At 36.1% G+C, this 20,453-nt stretch overlaps 1 protein-coding gene across 4 annotated transcripts in view; it reads left to right on the top strand.

The window, feature by feature from the left end:
• adgrb3 (adhesion G protein-coupled receptor B3) overlaps nucleotides 1-20,453 on the top strand; it is a 475,647-nt gene that overhangs the window by 444,369 nt on the left and 10,825 nt on the right. For 3 of the 4 annotated variants that reach the window (XM_004914501.4, XM_002936321.5, XM_031902268.1), the window contains 3 exons: nucleotides 3,799-3,838; nucleotides 6,357-6,994; nucleotides 15,202-15,237. In XM_004914501.4, the coding sequence (XP_004914558.1) occupies nucleotides 3,799-3,838; nucleotides 6,357-6,994; nucleotides 15,202-15,237 (714 nt within the window). The remainder of the gene's footprint in view (nucleotides 1-3,798; nucleotides 3,839-6,356; nucleotides 6,995-15,201; nucleotides 15,238-20,453) is intronic. The other variant, XM_012963496.3, reaches the window with a different exon arrangement.

Raw genomic sequence — 20,453 nt, 5'->3', positions numbered from 1 at the left:
TACTTGAGCATTTTAATAAATAAAGAACTTTAGTGTCAATTGACAGTGACAGCAGTGACAGTTATGCAGACAAATACAAATTTAGGCTGAAGGCGCGCTGTACTATATTGTGAAACAGAATGTATAATTGTTGCTCTATATTGAATAACTGTTACTATACTATATGTAACTATAGTATGAATTCCATGTGCTATTGTTTGTTTGTTCCATAAAGGTATGTTAGCAAAACTGTTGGTGTTGTAGATGTGATTGTTATATATGGGGTCTGTGTGTCGACTATAAAAGAATGATGTCTTAATCTAAGTGATATTGGGAATCAAAATGTACATTTTTTAAATGACAAAAGGACTAGCTATAATTTTTAAAATACACATCAATGATGTAATTAAAAAGATTTTGTCATCATACAGAAAAGGTAACTAAACTTATAAAATTGAATGCACATTTGGTGATTGGATTTACCAGTAAGTGAGTAAAAAGGAGGCAGTATAAAGAGGGATTACTGTATTTTAGCATTTAAAATTTGTTTTACAGAAGTTATCGTTGTTTATGTATCACATAAACTACCAACCTTAATCTACTGATGTTTTTAGATGATACCTTTGGAGTCATTTGTAATCTAAATTAAAAGCAATTTTTGTCCTCTTAGCAATTACCACTTTCATACAACGAAGCTAGTGTGAAATGCTGTTTATTTTCTAAAACAAGGGAGAATTATACATAAAAAGATATACTGTTATACCCTTGAACAATGGTTTCAAGCCTTATATAAATGTGAGCTCTTATTGCAGTGTAATTAAAATGATATTTATAGTACTGTGTGTATCAGCTGAAAGATTTAATAAGAAATTTCTTGTATGGTGACCTGGCTTGATTAATAATATTTATCTTGTATGACATAGTGTGCTCTCGATGCCGCAGCATGCTTAATACCTTTTGAAAGCCATCACCTCTGTCTTTTAGATAAATGTTGTAGTAAATTTTGCAAGCACAGACATTTCATTTGCTTAAACCCTGTTATCATACTTATATCATAGCCTATGAAAGCAACACTGTTACTCATTGAGCAATGAAAATAGTCATTTTTTTAACTAAGCTAAAATACCGCAGCATGCAACCTATTTTGTTTCAAAGCATGATACGGTATGATGAAAGGATACTCATTTTTCAAGTGGAATATTAGGAATGTGGCATTTCTATAATTATAAACAGATATATCGATATAATAATTGTTACTTCCACAGCTTCTATATATGGATGTACAATGCCTTAGTTCAAAACAGTGTAGAGTGATTAAATATATGTTGCACTTTTTTTTCATTATTATTATAATATAATTCAGGCACTAGTCTTTTGCATGCCTTTAAACAAAAGGAGCTTAATTCTGCTTTGTAGAGCCTCAAAGTGGATGTAAATTAAATGTAATTCTAAGCAACTTTCCAATATATAGTTATTAATCATTCCCAGTGTTTTTAGAATTACATGTAACTATATTTCAGGGATCCCCAACCTTTTTTTCTTGTGAGCCACACTGAAATGTAAATAGACTTGGGGAGCAACACAAGCATGAAACATGTTCCTGGGGGTGCCAAATAAGGGCTTTTATTGGCTATTTAATAGCCCCTATATGGACTGGAAGCCTACATAAGGCTCTGTTTGGCAGTACTTCTGGTTTTTTGCAACCAAAACTTGCCTCCTTACCAGAAATTTAAAAATAAGCCCCTGCTTTGAGGCCACTGCGAGCAACATCCAAGGGGTTGGAGAGCAACATGTTGCTCATGAGCCACTGGTTGGGGACCACTGCTATAATTGATAACAAAGAATGCATTAATTTGTTCCTTTCTAATCCTAATGTATTGGAAACATTCTAATACCTGCAATTAGAAAATTGTTAATACACATGCAATATATATTAAAAAGTGTCTTATAACTACCATTTTATTATGCTAAAAAAATTGAGGTAGAGTACCCATTTAATCCATTTATGTTAGCAAAGCAACCTTTCCAAGTCCTCTACTGCCGATGAGCTTTTTAGAAAACAAAATATAAGAAACTGCCATTACCACCTTAAATTAACTGTACTGTGAACCTACCCTCTACCTAGCAATATCTAGGTTTTATAGCCCTGTGCTGAGGAGAGCAAGCTTGAGAGGTTCTGTGGCACAAGGTGACATAGAATGGTTTCTGGGGGGAGCATTCAACTGAACTTCACCTGTGTTGACAGTAAGATAGACAGGGGGATACAATTAAAACAAAACATCCAAAACATGTAAAACTATTAATGCCAAAATGTTTGCTTGTTAGGGCCCAGTTGGCGATGTGATATGAAATCTGTCTTTCTTAAAGTGATACTGATACTAAAAATTATCTTCAAAATATTAATGTATATAAAAAGTTTCCTATAGATCATATTGATTGCTTTTCACTGATATGGCTGATTTTGTAAGTAAATCTTCCTAAGCCTGACTGTTTTGCCAATTTATCTGTCCCTTCTTAACCTTTCCGTTAAAGCTTCTAATGCTAACGGATAACTGCTGCCCAAATATGGCAGCCCTTATAGAGGAACATGGAGGATCAGATAGGTATTGTAAAAGCATAGCATACTTTTATGGGAAAGTTTTAAATAACATGCAAAGACAATGTTATGATAGATTAAAAATAATTTTATTTCTGGTGTCAGTATCCGTTTAAAAAAGGTCCCTAAACTAAGAACAAGGAACACACAAACACACAATATCTAAGAGGTTCTTCAAGCACAGCTGAAGGCAAGCTTATATAGCCAAGAGACTTACCTGCGTAAGGAAGACAGCGCAACCAATAAACACAAAACTCTTGTTTCAGTGAAGATCAGTTAATGTTTTATCTTTTATTGTTTGTCCAACCATCCTTCCTGCTTAGGGAATGTTGAGTATTTGGGGGCGTTGTCAACACCATGGACCCTTTCTAGGGTGTGATTACCAAGTAAAGGGATTTATCTTTCCTGACCATCTAAACACTAAACCCACAAATCTTATCAGACTTAAGGGAGCAAGATGGGGATCTCTTCAACTCTCTTTTGGGTCACTTGCTCCTTCAAACCCACAGGGTATGGTTTTATATTAAAGTTTTGCAGATGGACTTCCTCTATGTCCTGCAGATGGTGAGACTATCTAGAAATTCTTGCAATATGTTTGACACTGCAATTCCACAACTCAATGGTTAGGTGACGAGTAGATTCAGAGGTCGCACTAGATATAATTTTAGAGAAGTCCTCTATTTTTATGAGTCTGATAGTTACCACCCAATGCTGACGACTCCACATAATTTTGCTACATTTTATTCCCTGTTTTTTGGGGCATTGTGTTTAAAATTGAGCAATATTAGCAATATTATGGCAGTCTTTTTTAACAGTGCTTAAAAGGTATATTGGAACATTTTTATATTATCAAAATAGCATTACATTGGTCTGTACACAGCAAGATCCCTAACATTGCTCTTAATACAAATCTCCAGTGCTTCAGATATCTTAATTATTAATTTACCTCCTTTTATCTTTGGTTTTAGAATCCTTAACCCAAAATTGTGAGCCTGAATCTTCTTCACACCTTAGATTAGGACAGGTTAGGTTGATAAGGTATAAGTTAAAATCATTATAACATTTAATGTCAGTAGAAAAATGTTTATGAGCATTTTAGTTTGCATTCCATTTTATTTGCTTGGCAGAAGGATAGGAGAAACACTCTGAAGACACATATGCCCACCAGTTTTACACTATAATTCTTGCTGATATATCCGTGTTTCTATTTCTTTCAATAACAGACAGACTTTGAAAAAGATGTGGACATTGCTTGTCGGTCAGGTAAGAACATGCATCAAGAAAAAAATCAATATAACACTGTAAGAGCTCTAGAAGTTTATGATTACAAACAGAGAGGACTAGCTCCCCTGATGATGAAAAAATGGGTAGCATGAGTAGTAATTTTTCAAAACTGGTGTAAAATGGCACTTGTCACTTTGAAAAAATATGCTTCACAAAAATCATGTATAAGCATTTTATTGGTTTACAGTTAATATAGAACTATTGCCAAAATATCCTGTAGCAAAATGAAAACAGACAACATACTGGAAAATATGTTACCTTTCCAATGCTTCAAACTTTTTTAAACTGGCTCTTTAGGCATTCTTTTCACCTCCCCTCTAGAAAAACCACAATATCTATGGGAAACTTGTCTCCACTGACTACATAGGGTCTGAATCAAAACTGAGAAATATAGGCAATGGCAATACTGATTCTCATTAGAATGAGAGGTTTTATAAAGCAATATACTGTTTGATAAAAGATAGATAGATAGATACACATTCAACACCTGTCCTCACACAGAGGGCCACACATTGGAGCCTTCCAATACCTTCTCTAAAATGAGGCACTCACTGGGGACCCACGATGTGTTAAAGGAATCCAACAGCAGCTAAGTAGAACTATCTCTGTATATAGCTGGAGCTCAATGCTTCTACCAAGCAAAGCATGCTGCAGCCCTTTCAAGGCTTTACTCTACTTGCTGCCTCTCTCTCTGCATAGATAGATGATAGATAGATAGATAGATAGATGATAGATAGATGATAGCTAGATAGATGATAGATAGATAGATAGATAGATAGATAGATAGATGATAGATAGATAGATAGATAGATAGATAGATAGATAGATGATAGATAGATAGATAGATAGATAGATGATAGATAGATAGATAGATAGATAGATAGATAGATAGATAGATGATAGATAGATAGATAGATGTGTATATATATATATATATATATATATATAGATATATACACAAACCAAGCACAAAAATATTGGAAAATTTCCAATTGCCTTAAGTCACCATTCACTAGGCACTTGCACTTAGTCCATATACTGTGCAAACTGTACTCATTACCTTGCCCCCATTGAAATGCATTCAAATGTGCAGTAACTGCTGCGTTTTGATGGAAGGTCAAGTATACTGTGTGCATGGAGCATGGTTCTGAAGGCCTATTGGCCACCCAGTGGCATACCATTTACATAATTGGAGCAGGGTATACCTACCAGAGTGCAAATTGCTGTCTCCTACAAGTTGTTCCTGAAAGCAGCAGTTGCAACTTGATTGCATGAGCCCTAAAATAATATTCTGCTTTTATAGTTTACTCTGCAGGCAACATTTTAAATGCTGACACCTAACTTTATATACTTCTCTATGAGTTCACTTTAAACTGGATGTTTTAATAGAGTCTTAGCCATGAACAGAATTTAATTCCCTAAGCTATTTTGGGACTTCTAAAACCAGAAGCTCGAGAGGAAAAATAATTTTGCTCCAACAAGGATATTTATTTGCTTCAGTGAACACACAAATATGACATGTATATATGGTTAGCTGAGAATAGTGCTTTCACAAAAGCAGCCTTGAAATGCTAATTCAAAAACTGCATTAGTTTCTTGCTTTCAAAATGGATTTTAAACAAAACAAAATGCTGTTGGGGTGGAAATTTTCAAAAAACTACATAGGAGATTATGCACGTACTTTACTGTATGCATTAATTGGGGTTCATTCATATTATTTTATATACTTCAAGTATAACCTATGAAAATAATAGAACACAATGGCTTGTTCAATTAGAGAATCCATCAAAATATTGAAAAGAGACAATAAAGTAAGCCTTCTCAGTGATTTCAATAAGATGTTAAGGTATTTAGTTGCCCAATATGACATTGCAAGTGCCACCTGGAATCCTGTAACCTTGGTCTTATTGCTAGGTGTATTGTGCACTGGGCAAGAATTCCAGCAGCCTAACTAATTCGTAGTAGTTCCTTATAAGGAAACCAACCAAAATATATGGTAAGACTGGGTTCTACACAGATCAGAATAAGCTAAAACCAAAAGGTATTTATTGCTGGGTAGACCCAGCCAAGTATTTTCCCAAATGAGTGCCATTGTCACCACTGACTTACTGTATGTGCCTTGCTCCATAACTGCCTATAGTACCATTTTGGTTGACTTCCTTAATTGGTTCACGTGACTTTATCTTAAAGGTATTAATATATGGTTTAAATTACGTAATATCATTTGCTTTGCTTGAAGTTTTCAAATGTTAATAAATTTCACAGGAAGGGGACAAGTATAAACAGTAAGCTGTGTCCCTGGAATAAACAGTGTAGACAAGTCAATTATAAACAGAAGATTAAATGTCAGATATGATCAAACTAAGTCCAATTGCATGTTAATAAACTGAAGTAAAACGGCTTCTCAATCAGTCTGCTCTAGTGCTAAGTATTATGGGAATAAAAAAAAAAAGATGCATGGAAATTAAAGAGTAAAAATAGTATTTCTAATTTGCAGTTTTGCACAAGGACATTGGCCCCTGCAGAGCTGCCACAATAACAGGGACGCTTTCCAGGATTTCGCTAAATGATGAAGAAGATGAAAAAGTAGTAAAGCCAGAGGGTATGAGCTACTCAACATTACCAGGAAACATCATTTCTAAAGTGATTATCCAACAACCTTCTGGTTTGCATATGCCCATGAGTATGGGGGACATTACTGATCAGTGTCTGAAAAAAGAAAACAGTGATTTACGACGAACTGTGTACTTATGCACAGATGACACTCTTAGGGCTGGGGATACAGATATGGGTCATTCCCAGGATCGAATGATGGAGAGTGACTATATTGTTATGCCAAGAGGTACTGGCAACATGCAAATGAAAGATGAAAATAAAATGAACATTGCTATGGATACTTTGCCTCATGAGAGACTATTACATTACAAAGTCAGTCCTGAATTCAGCATGAATCCTGCTGTAATGGAACAATTTGGTATAAATTTAGATCAGCATCTCGTGTCTCAAGAACACATGCAGAGCCTTTCTTTTGAACCTCGCACAGCAGTAAAGAACTTCATAGCTTCTGAGCTGGATGACAGCGCAGGACTATCAAGAAGTGAAACAGGTTCAACTATATCAATGAGCTCATTAGAGGTCGGTGACATACAATATTCATTAAAACTTCTTTTTCTGTCTTATTCTAGGATTGGAATTTTACATTTAAAATCACATATACAGGTTCATAGAATATGGTTGTTTGCAAAAAGGGGATGGTATTATCCTAAAAATGTCAATAATTTACAGATTTTTTGTCGCCACAATTGTGTCTTAAACCTATAAACGTTAATCCCCAGTATCTTCTAATAGACAGCTTTTTGGGGATGCTGGAGCTTCCAGCTTCTTGATGGCTGCTGCTATATACTGTATGTATGTGTGGGTACATTTACATAAGGGTAAGAAAGAAAATCTTAAGAGCTCCTGTATTACTTTTTTAATATCCAGGCTTTTATAGCTGCTAATTGTCATTCAAAATATTGCAAAAATACAATAAGATATGTGAATTAAAAAAAAAAAATGCAAAGTATTTTCAGATATTGCAAAGCTACATGAAACAAACCTTGGCAAGAATTCATGCTAGGCCATTGGCTTGCGCCTTGTCAGCTTTTAAAGCAACAATTCTCTCTGTGATTGTTCTCAGTCCTAATTATGCTCCATAATGCAAAAAATCAGTCAAGCTATTTTCTTAAAGTGTGTCTATATCAGAGACAAAGCGCCCGTGTCTGTTTTATTACTGAGGAAAAAGTTCTTGATTATAATTGGCAAAGCAAGAGCCAAAGCTATATGCTTATTTTATAGTTTCATGTAATACTTGGGCACGGCAATGCTGAGCAGTGGGGTGCAAGAGAGCCCAGTACTTACCTCTTGCCTTAACAGGCTTTAAATTCCGTATTCCCACACTTGCTTTTGCTTTTATGGAATGACACAAGTTTAAGGGTTGGCAAGTGGATACCCATTGTTGCATTGCAGGCCACCACCGTGACTTGGCATACTTAAGTGCTATACACTACATCTACAAATCTTTTGTGCCCCTGGTGTTGGTATGCTCAATCAATATCGATTCCTGGGTCAAAATGGTTAAAAAATCATGTTTTACACCTACTCATTGCACTTTGCTATAGTTAGTATAGTAACCAAAAATTAATCACGTCTTTTTAAATATCAGTAATCAGTAACAGGTTGTTATCTTCATTTCACACATATTATATTACCATTAATTAATGAGTTAGTTTAATTAAAGATGCAAAGCTCTTGATAAAGGGCTCTATTTCCCGTGTTTAGCTCAGAAAATAACAAAAACTATTTAAAAATTGTTTTTCCATTAAAACTATAGGCAAAAATGTGTTAAGCACTAGTCCTACTTGTTGAACGTTGAACACGGGGGTATCCTGCCCCTTTAATATTTAGCAGATAATTGGCCCCTGGTAGATACAGGGATTTTTTTTATATTTCTGAAAAACATTGCAGGGGTACAATGTCGGAATCTCATGTACAAAGGTTATATTTGAACCTTAGAATATTTTGTAATCTGTTTGGCCCTTTGGTTCGATTGTGTATCCAGTGATTGTCCATCTTTTTTCTATGGGACTAATTTATTATTGTTTGAATTTTATTTTTTTTGCTCTAAAAGCCACAAATTCAGATTTTTTTTTTCACAAAATCTAAGATTTATTATGAAATCCAAATCAGACAATAGAAGTTAATGACAGATGGCCTATCCCTTCCCTGGAGGATCCTTCTTTTGCTATGAAAGTTAAGAAAGCTAAGAAGTTTCAGATTTATTTTTTTGTGTGACTTTTCCCACACAGACTTTTCCATTGCAGATTTTTTAGTAAATGCCAGACATTCATGGAAACGAGTTTATTAGAATAATAAAATTTAAAAAAATGAGAAATGTTAGAGTTTTAGTAAATCCCCCCCACATATTTAAGTCTCTGATGGTAGCTTATAGCTTCAGGCTAGCTTCAGTACTCATATGTAGTTTCAAATGTTTTATGGGCCAGACTTAAGAGCTTATTTAGCAATTTTCGAGTTTGTGAATTTGAGTTTGTTTTTCTAAATCGAATAAACTCACATATCAAATGCTTGCATATTTACTAATGGGGTAAACGTGTGCAGTTAACAAAACTTAAATACCTTGAATGTTTCCATTTACAAACTGGAATAAAACTAAAAAACTTTAATATCTTGTATTGACAACATGGCTTGACTTTGCCTAGGACAAATCCCATTGACTTCGAGTTTTTGAACCATAACTCGAATTCAAGTTTTTTTTAGCTTGAAAAAACTTGAATCATGAAAAAAAAATCAAACTCAACCATTGATAAATCTCCACCGCAACCACAATTTGGATAACATTAAGGGAAGTTGCTGTCCTTTTTATAGACATGCTACAAATTAAATGGATCTAAGCAGAGGGCTACAAACAGGGGCTTGATGCCAAAATGTTTAGAAACTTGTGATCTAGGGCATTTAATGAACAAAATAGCTCTATTTTTATAATGATGATGGTGATTAAAACAATAGGAGAACACATTAAAACAGGGATCCCCAACCTTTTATACCTGTGAGCCACATTTAAATGGAAAAAGTGTTGGGGAGGAACACAAGCATGAAAAAGGTTCCTGGGGGTGCAAATAAGAGCTATAATTGACTACTTAATAGCCCCTATGTTGATTGGCAGCCTACAGAAGGCTCTGTTTGGCATTATACTTGTTTTTTATGCAACCAAAACTTGCCCAAAAAGCCAGGAATTCAAAAATAAGCACCTGCTTTGAGGCCACGGGGAGCAACATCCAAGGGGTTGGAGAGCAACATGTTGCTCACGAACCACTGGTTGGGGATCACTGCATTAAAACATGCCTATTTACTGGGTTATCCTTATCTCTATTTACTGGGTTTATGCTCTATATGCAGTTAAGTGCATTGCTGCTTTAATTAATAGCACTGTCATTTATTAATTTACTGTATAACCAGTAATGTAATGACCATGTATGAAACATAGCATAAGGACAGTAAAGCAGAGTAACTTCTGTACACCCTGCATGTTTTGTCTGCATCCACACACACCCTGCAGCCATCACTATAACTTGATAATACCTCATCATTTGCAACAGCATCCTTTCAAGGCTTAGATGGGCTATTTTCTTAAAGCTTAAAGGCTTTGCACAGCAGTCACAAGAAATGTATACAGGAGTCAGTTGGTCACCGGAGGGAAGCAGAGTGGAATGACGTTCTAAAGCTATTACAAATGGGTGTCTTATAGGTAACATCAAAGCTGGGTGGTAGGTGCCATATAGATAGCTTTGTGAGCTGAGACAGACCCAGGTAAATATAACATATTCCTTTTTTCTTGATGACTTTGGGACCATTGTTGACTTCCCTTTTACCCTTGAGCTGTACAGCTAAGAATGTCCCCTATAACTACTGTGCAAAAAAGTGCATAGTTCTTTACCGAAACATTCTTCCAAGACTGAAAAAGCACCTTCACAGACTATGGAGCTTGCCTAAAGATATTTAAGCAATATCATATCACCTACTTATAAGAAAACCTTAAAAGTTTTAAGCAGGAAAAGAAGAAGGAAGTCAGCCCTAAGACTCATTGAGTACATTATTGGATTCTAATTATGAATGAAAATAAATATTGTACTTAATTCATTTTATACATATATGTAATTTATAATTCCAAACTGTGTATAATTTTCTGCTCTCATGCCCACAGTGTTACATTGTTATGTTTTTTCAGAATATTAGTCTCAGCAGTTCATAAAACCTGCATAAATTGCACAATTAATTACATTTGCTTTAGGCAATGACAAAAAAATGTCATTATAAATAACTAAACGTGAAATATAAACTGTGTAACACAACTTCATTAGTCGGAAACGCCACACATTCAGGTACAGACAATTCCTCCATATTCTGTCTGATTATTATAAATATTATTAGCATTATTAGCTCTGCTTATTTTACACAGTGGGATAACCGTATATATTCATAGAGGGAATATTGCCCAGAACCAATTAGCCACTGCTCAGTGATCTAAACTCTGCACCAGAGCTTCTCCCTATGCGAATTCTAAAAATAGTCGATAAGCGTTACCTAATTTTATATGTAGCTTGTCTTTTGTCAATACCATTGTTATTCAATGACCTAAGGACCTCTTTGAATGCTTCTCTCTTTGTCCTGTCTACAATCTGTTCATGCTCATTTTTTCACTCCATCAACCTGGAACATGAATCTGTTCTTCTCACCTTTCTGCTTACATATTCCACATATGTTTCCTGGTATCTGTCATTTTAGTTTTAGTTTTCACCCTCTATATTAGTATCCCAAGAGGCCCCTGTCAATTCTTAAACATGCAGACCCCTTATACACATTCACACATTTAATCTTACATTATTCTCTATATCCTGTGTTTTTTCTGTTTCTTCTACTGGCACTTTGATATGTGCTTCCTGACCTTTAACCCGTTCTTTCTCATTCACTATATCATTAACATTTGTTGCTCAATTTTCCTACTCTCTCTTTCTTTCTCATTCCTTTTCTTCCTCCTACATGCACTGTTATCTGATCCATTTTCAAGACAGGAAAGTTCACAATTCATCTGCCCTATTTGTCCTCTGAGCCATGAGTCATAGGTATGCAGCTTCTCTTTAAATGTCAACCAATGTTTATGTAAATTGGCTGCAGAACAAATAGTCTTGCTAGAGCCTTTTAACCATTAGGTGTTGCAGTTGCCACTTATTAGCAAATGCGGGTTGTAGGTCACAGGATGCTTTTGAAAATGTTTTGCAACAATGTCATGCAAATGCTCTAGATACAACACAAATTATAAAATTACTTGAAATGAAGATACAAGTATGATGCTTATTATTATCCAAGATGCTTGGGTTTTCTGGATAATGGGTTGTTTCCATATTGTGAAGCACCATGCCTTAAGGCTAACATAGGATCAGTTTGCTATCAATATGGATTTGTGCTAACTTAATGTCAAATATACAGTGCTGTTTGCAATGCTGTGTGCGGTTAACAAACAAATCAAAACTCAAGGTTTGTTTAGTTAGGGTACTACAGGAATGGTTTTGCCATATTATGCAGCTATCTTGATAAGTGATAATAGATCAAATACCTGTACTGATGTTGCAATAATATTTACAGACTACATGTTTGCAGCAATTACAGGTGCATCAGATAGGTTGGTATATGATTTTTCTAACAACAAAAACCTGCTATGACATAATTGGACTATGAGGATAAAGGAGTTCAACCCTAAAAGGCTATACAATCCCTTCTTAAAAGTGTGTGTATGCATCCTTCAAATGGTAGTTTTGGTGGAATACTACTTTTTAATGGTGGCAGCTGAGATGCTCTTCTTTGTTCCATCACAACCTAAAGCAGTAGTGGTCACATCTTCATAGTGGGTGTATTACAGCTGCCCAGAGCATGTGCTGGGAATCAGCAAAAATTAATATAGGAATCTAAAGAGGATATACAGAGGCATAGATCCCTAATACTGTGTGTGCCTTGGGCTAGTAAAAAACCCAAAAGCATAATGTATAGTATTTCATGCCTACATCTTTGTTGTGCTTTAGTTCTTCTTTAATAATGTATTTAAGTAGATTAAGCAGATGGCTCACTATGCCATTCCATTTATATACCTCTTCATCTATTTTTTCCATTAAAATCAATGCTATGACTGTGTCAAGGTGCACTGTGGTGATGTTAAATTGGGGAAAATGATCAAGGATCAATCGATTGGGATCAACCCTTAATCATTTTTGGATTTATTGAAAAAAAATGGACAAATGCTATTTGGAATCTTTCTAAATTGATCTTATTCAGATTACTAGCTTTGAAAAACAGTAATTTGATAAGGAATGAATGAAATGAAATGTCTGGAAATTAGCCTTGCATTTAGAACTGTAGGGCCTTCAATTGGTATTCAACCAAATCCTCGAATCCTGCTCAAGGGTTTCAGCCAAATACCAAATGTGAACCCTCTGTGCCGCCAGAAATAACCACCACGGAGAAAAAAAAAATCAGTGTTCTTAGCAAATTTTTTACATTATATAGGATTCTGATTCAGTTTGGCCAGGCCCTTGAAATTGGCTGAATCTGAATCGTGATAAAAAAACGGTTTGTATTCGGCCAAACTGAATCCAGGATTCAGTGCATCCCTAGAGAATTGGAAATTTTATATGTATACAGTATATTGTAAGTCAGTCCTTAAGCTCAGATACATTACAGCAGCCCAGAGCATGTGCTACAAATCGACAGGAAAGAAATGGGGTGCTTCTGGGAGAATTTTTGCAGGCAGCGATCTTCACTGCTTACGAGCTGTTATAAAAGGTCTCATTTGTAGACATTCACACACCAATATTATTGTATGATAATCATTGTGTTGGTGAAAGAAAAAAAGGCTGATATTGGCAAAAGCCTTGGTTACCGATTGTCTCATTGATTGGGCATTACTGAAAATTTTGAGCCCGAACATTGTCAAACGTCAATGCTGAATCATTAGATAGGGATAGAATTCTTTAGTTTCTACCTGCATATCTGCTGATTTACGTCTTGAAGATAGTAGAGTGGATGAACAATCTTTCGTGATTTTATAATTATAACATGTATGGCCACCTTAATACTTATTTCAACTTTAGTTCTTCTTTAATGATTCACATCTTTCCTGCCCCCCTAAATCATACAAGCAGGTATGGTAGAATGAATGTTTGTAAAATCATGCTATTGCAGTTCTGCATATTAGCATTTATAAATATAACCAGAGACATCTGTATCTCTTGCCTCAGATGAGGTATTGCACAAATAATTGGAGCTCCATTTATTTTTGGCTGTATTATGCCCATGCCATTCTTAAGCACTACAGCATGATGCCTGTTCAAAAGTAGACATTTAAGCATTCCCATGACCATTCTGTTATCAAATTTACCACGAATGATGACTTAGGGGGTGATTTATCAACATTCGAATTCGATTTTTTTTTCATGATTCCAGTTTTTTTGTGCTAAAATTTACAAAATTCTAATGTCTGATACTTATTAAGTGCAAAAAACCTGTAAACTTGAATGTAAAACTTTTATCAAAGTCAAGCCATATTTTCATTTAAAAATTTTCCAGATTTTCAAGTTATCATTTCTGAACTAACAAATTTGAGACATTTGAAGAAATATTTTAAACAAGTTTTCCTTATCAATGAATAAGCAAGCATTTGAATTTTTTAGAAAAATAATACATTTCAGGTATAGTGATACAAATTTAATAGAAAAATATAAAAAAGGCTTTAAAAATACCAAACTTCAATGTTAACAGCAGATTATAAACACTGGGAAAATTTGCATTTGGGCAGTAACCCATAGCAACTTGTGATGAGCCAAATTTTTCGCCAGGCATGGATTTGCAGCGAATTTTCACATTTTGTCATTGGTGAATTATTTCGCGAAACTTCCGCAAACATTTGCTGTGCAAACATTCGTCGTGCATCATTAGGGCTCTGGCACACAGGGAGATTAGTCGCCCGCGACAAAACTCCCTGTTCGCAGGCGACTAATCTCCCAGAGTTGCCACCACCTCCCTCGCGAGGCTTTTTCGGCGATTTCCCAAAATCGCGCCGCTGCGTGTGCCATCCCACCGGCGACTTACATTTTCGCCGGTGGGATGGCAGGTGATGGCAACTCGGGGAGAGTCGCCCGCGAACAGGGAGTTTTGTCGCGGGCGACTAATCTCCCCGTGTGCCAGAGCCCTAAAAGTTGTGGTCGTGTCATCTTGGACTGCCATGACTTACTGCCCAGGTGCAAATTTGCACAGTGTTTATAAAATGACAGCATTTTATATACCGTAACTTAATATACAACAAATTCCTTGTCCCAAACTAATGGTTATATTTTTGAGTGTTAGGATGACGAAAAAAGATACATTACAATCATTTATAAATATGAAGATTAGTTCTTTCTAATGGATATTTTTGCAGTTTTATAAATTTAGCCAAAAGTATGAAAAAAGATGAAAAAGCCTTTATGTGTGATTTGCATTCATTTTTCATTTTCTAAGCGAAAAACAAACAGAGTTAAAAAAGGAGTGAATGTGAGTGATTCCTATTTGGTATTTACTATGATTATTTTTAGCAGCTCCATCTCATTTCCCTCATATATATTTAGAACTGTTATAAAAAAAATATGTTTTATATGTGATAAATTAACTTTTTAATTCTCAGTTTTCTACTGATAAGCAATTATATCAGAATTTTAATACCATTCTTCATTTCTTTTTTTTCCCTTTCTGCACGACAGAGAAGAAAATCAAGATATTCTGACCTTGACTTTGAAGTAAGTTGTAATATTAATTATCAATGTTTCAGCATACAATGAACATAATAGCACTCACCATTTCACAGTGGTACAAATGTGCATGCTTCTGTATTAAAGAAACCAATACATCAGCTTAATTGAAAGTTGCATAAAGTACTTTACCTTAGACCATAGTTCATTATGCCATAAACAAGCTCCATGGCTCCCACAAATTAAAATGATCACTTATTAAGCTAGAGGGTCTCAGAACACTGGAAAAGTGTAATTGTACTCAGCTACAAGCAACATTTGTCCAGCACTAAGAATGCATGATGAAACCAATGTAATTTTTTAATCCATCACTATACTGAATTCTGGAATAAGCATACACCTGAGCCAATATATTTAATAAATTATATTGACCTAATGAATAACATACAACCAGTAGTTATACTTAAACTATGATAGGCACAAAGCACATTAGGGTAATTTACAACCTGGGAGGGGGATACAAGAGCATGCCCCTTAATGCTTATTTAACAGCACTTGCACCCCATGGGGTTGTATCGCAGATACGCATCCCAGTCCTGTCCTTACCACCATTCTTTAGGCAGACAGTTAGTACAGGGCCTTGATGCGGGCTGCGCCTCCATCCACTCCCTGATCTGAGTTCACAAATGATGCACAAGTTAGGGGTGGGAGGGCAGGACACCTGCATGCCTCCACAAACCCACTTTAAATCTGGGGTGGCCTAATACAAGCCAAACTAAATTCAAAAAGCAGTCTGCAGATGCCTGCAGCTTTTTGCACAATGACCCACGCAGTAGGCAATGTGTAAAGAATTGGCTGTGCCCATTTTTTTGCATCTTGAACACTTTGCACTTGGTACAATTGGTACAATAAAAAACAAAACAGCCTTTTGCAGTAAAAAAAAAAAAAACTGGAATATGTAAGAAAATAATACTGTTTAATTTATCTTCATGTTGTCTGAGGTTGTACATCTCTTCCTGAGTTCTTCTTAATGTAAAATACGTCTAAGTGAGACTGGCAGGTTACATGAGCTTCCATTAATAGTTTGTTTTTTCAGCCCATAGCTTATAAGTTCCATGTTAACCATCAAAGCACCTAGTTCTGAACCAGAAACTGAACCTAGTGTTGAATTTTATGGATGCCATAACTCTACTGCTATGCATAATCCAAATGCTCATGAATTCTAAGTGGCGGATAATAAGAACATAATAGATTTGTAAAAGAGAAAACAGAAGCTAAAAGCCTTAACCCCACAAAACACCAGCCATAAACAAATTCATCTGTCAGTAACTGAAGACTGAAAGATCTATATAAAGACTCATTGGAAATGCTGTAATATTTTTATAGTAACAGTTATTTACAAGATAACACCTTCTGAACTGTGTTTGCACCTTCTGTCATCTCTAAGCTAATCTTCAAGTGTCTCTGTGTACAAAAATATTCAGTATCAGTCCCAGTCCTGCTCAAGGGTTATACAGTAAGGAACAAAAGTATTTGAACACCCTGCGATTTTGCAAGTTCTCCCTCTTAGAAATCGTGGAGGGGTCTGAAATTCACATTGTAGGTGCATTCCCACTGTGAGAGACAGCATTTAAAAAAAATTCAGGAAATCACATTGTATGATTTTTAAAGAATGTATTTGTATTGCACTGCTGCACATAAATATTTGAACACCTGAGAAAATCAGTGTTAATATTTGATACAGAAGCCTTTGTTTGCAATTACAGAGGTCAAACGTTTCCTGTAGTTCTTGACCAGGTTTGCACACACTGCAACAGGGATTTTGGCCCACTCCTCCACACTGATCTCCTCTAGTTCTGTCATGTTTCGGGGCTGTCGCTGAGCAACACGGAGTTTCAGCTCCCTCCCAAGATTTTCTTTTGGATTTAGGTCTGGAGACTGACTAGGCCACTCCAGAACCTTGATATGCCTCTTACAGAGCCACTCCTTTCTTATCCTGGCTGTGTGCTTCGGGTCATGCTTCCCCATGGGTCCCCATGCTTCACAGTAGGGATGGTGTTCTTGGGATGCAACTCATCCTTATTTTTTCTCCAAACACGGTGAGTGAAGTTTAGACCAAAAAGTTCTACTTTGGTCTCATCTGACCACATGACTTTCTCCCATGCCTCCTCTGGATCATCCAGATTGTCATTGGCAAACTTCAGATGGGCTTGGACATGTGATGACTTGAGCAGGGGAACCTTCCGTGCAATGAATGATTTGAAACCATGACACTGTAGTGTTCTACCGACAGTGACCTTTGAAACTGTGGTCACAGCTCTTTTCATGTCATTGACCAGCTCCTCCCTTGTAGTTCTGGGCTGATTCCTCACCTTTTTTATCATCAGTGATACACCACTAAGTGAGATCTTGCATGGAGCCCCAGTCCTAGGGAGACTGACAGTCGTCTTTAGCCTCTTCCATTTTCTAACAATTACTCCAACAGTTGATCTATTTTCACCAAGCTGCTTGGCAATTGCCCTGTAGCCCTTTCCAGCCTTGTGAAGGTCCACAATTTTGTCTCTGGTGTCTTTTGACAGCTCTTTGGTCTTGCCCATGGTAGTAGTTGGAGTCTGACTGACTGTGAGGTGGACAGGTGTCTTTAAAGAGCTCAGACAGGTGTGACTAATTTATATTAATGAGTGGAGTAAAGGTGTACTTTTTAAAGGCAAAGTAACAGGTCTTTGAGAGCCAGAATTCTTGCTGATTGCCAGGTGTTCAAATACTTATGTGCAACAGTGCAATACAAATAAATTCTTTAAAAATCATACAATGTGATTTCCTGATTTTATTTTTAAATGCTGTCTCTCACAGTGGGAATGCACCTACAATGTGAATTTCAGACCCCTCCATGATTTCTAAGTGGGAGAACTTGCAAAATCGTTGGGTGTTCAAATACGTATGTTCCTCACTGTAAAGGCTATGTGTGGGCAACAACCTAGCATCTCCTATTTTGCCAGTTTATCATTTTCTGGTCCTGTGCTAGACAGAGCCCATATTAACAGTATATGTTGTTCCTTTTGTGAATCCTGTCATGAGGTAGTAACAGTATTTCATGGAGGTTGACTTTTTTTGAGTACTCAGTGCCTGCTCTTTTATTTTTGGCTGATGTTGATTCATTTGGTTTTTTTGCCAGTTGAATGATATTGAAGAAAATATGCTGCAGTATTAGTCAGTATCACCAGCCAGTAACATTTAAGTGTTTCTTGTCTTGCACATTAATGTGCAGCATTGGGCCAATCAGCTAAGTCGGCCAGGTGCGCTAGGCAACCTGGCTGGCCTTTCCCCCTTCTGTGCGTAGGCACTCACCAGTGTGCATGGCAGCACTGAAGAAGATGAGGGGAGGAAGGTATTGTGGGCAGTGAAGAGGACATGTGTAACAGTTCAGCAGATGTTTAATCATTTTATGGGTATCATTTTGCAAAACATTTTGGGATGCCTTTCAGAAGCAAATGTAATGCTCTTCTTCAGCAGTTAAAACTCATGATTTCTTTCAATAAAGTGTCTAGAAAACTAAACTTTAATGGTGTGAGAAAATTACATTTTTGCTAGTCATATAAATATGTTTCTTGTGAAGTTTAAAAAAATACGATGGTTACTTAAGGGGGATCATAGTATTCAAGGGAAAGCAATTACACTGATAAATTGCTTGCGTCATTTTGACTTATTACATTGACCTGCATCTTCAAGGAACACTTTTGTACCAAAGCACATTTATCATACAATAGAGCTTCTGAACACAGAAGCAGCAGTTGTGCAGGAGCTCTCAAAATAATCTGTTTCACAATCCTCTTCTGGTTTACAGTCTAGGGTGAAAATGTTGTATTTAAAAACTGCAATCAGTTTAGCCCTGCTAGCTGAATTTTTTGGATATGTCCCTGAATTTTCAAGTGCTCTGGTCACCCTTGTTTACACAAACTTCAAGGCGATTGTCAAGTTAATACAAATAAGATGGAAAAGATCTGTCAACTTGTTTAGGTTTAGGTAAGGACTATTCTTTTTGTAAATGGTGTTATTATCAGGTCTTAAGGCAAGGCATTAAAAAACAAAGAAAGAAAGGTAAACAGCAACACATCATATCCTACAGAACATTCTACACATTGCCTTGAACAGCTTTGCCAGAAGTTTCAAACACTGATACAAACTACTGCTCTTTGCTGTTAAGGTATTGAGTAAATGGTTTTCAATATGCGTGCAATACTCTTAGCATCCAAAGATATAGGGCATTTTTTTGCCTAAATGCACTAGACTCAATAACATAACAGTTTGACTGTTAATTACTAGCCCTCAATAAGCCATTGCCTGTTTGTGTTCCAAGAGGAATGTTATAAAGGAAATGTTGACTTTCAGACAATAGTCTGAAGCCCGTGTCAGAAAAAAACATTTTTGTTAATCTTTATTATGTAAAATGTTTTAAAGCTACAGACCAGGATCAGCACTGCTGTAAGGCTCTTTCTGCTATTAGTAGTGAACTGGTTACTGCTCATGCCTTCCCTCTCCTGCTTCATATTGTTGATACCATTGGCTGGCAAGATTCAGCCAATCAGATCAGCAAAATGCAAATGAAACAGGAGAGGGAAGGCATGAGCAGTAACAGGTTCAGTGTCAACTTGCTGTTTTGGGCAGAATGCAAGATGGAGTCAGCCATCCCTTCAGATTTTTTTATGATTGCTTTAGCCCACAAGCTTGAGCATATCTTATTGAAACCTTATTAATAAAAGTTGCTAAGTTCATTAAAAGGTTTCCTTCCCTCTGTAGAGCAACCAATCAGATTTTTTCTTAAACATCAGACCATTAAATGGTAAAAATTAGAAAACTGCTAAATGCAAAAAACAAATATTAATCATTAATTATAATATTCAATTGCCTTCTTTACATACAGGCCAAGCAAACCAGAGATTAATGCAACACAAGCTATTATTAATGTAAATCGAGCTAGACAACCCCACATCAAGGAATGGATTACTGGAAAAAGCAGTATCTATGAGCCTGATAGGCTGGTGCCCAGAAATACAGAGCACAATATCAACAGAAAAAAATGAAATAAAAAAAAAATCCGATATCAAACAAATTCAGCTGTAACGTGTATGTATATTTACAGCCTGGTAAAGGTATACTGCCCCATATCAATTCCTGAAAAACCCAGAGCTGGTTGTAAATGAGTGTTAAGCACCCAATAAACTTTTCAAAAATAATTTTGAAATAAGAATAGCCACAAATGATAC

Source organism: Xenopus tropicalis, chromosome 5, assembly GCF_000004195.4.
Source record: "Xenopus tropicalis strain Nigerian chromosome 5, UCB_Xtro_10.0, whole genome shotgun sequence".
Lineage (NCBI taxonomy): Eukaryota > Metazoa > Chordata > Amphibia > Anura > Pipidae > Xenopus > Xenopus tropicalis.
The sequence above is the reverse complement of the archived record's forward strand: the minus strand, read 5'-3'. Positions and strand labels throughout refer to the sequence as shown.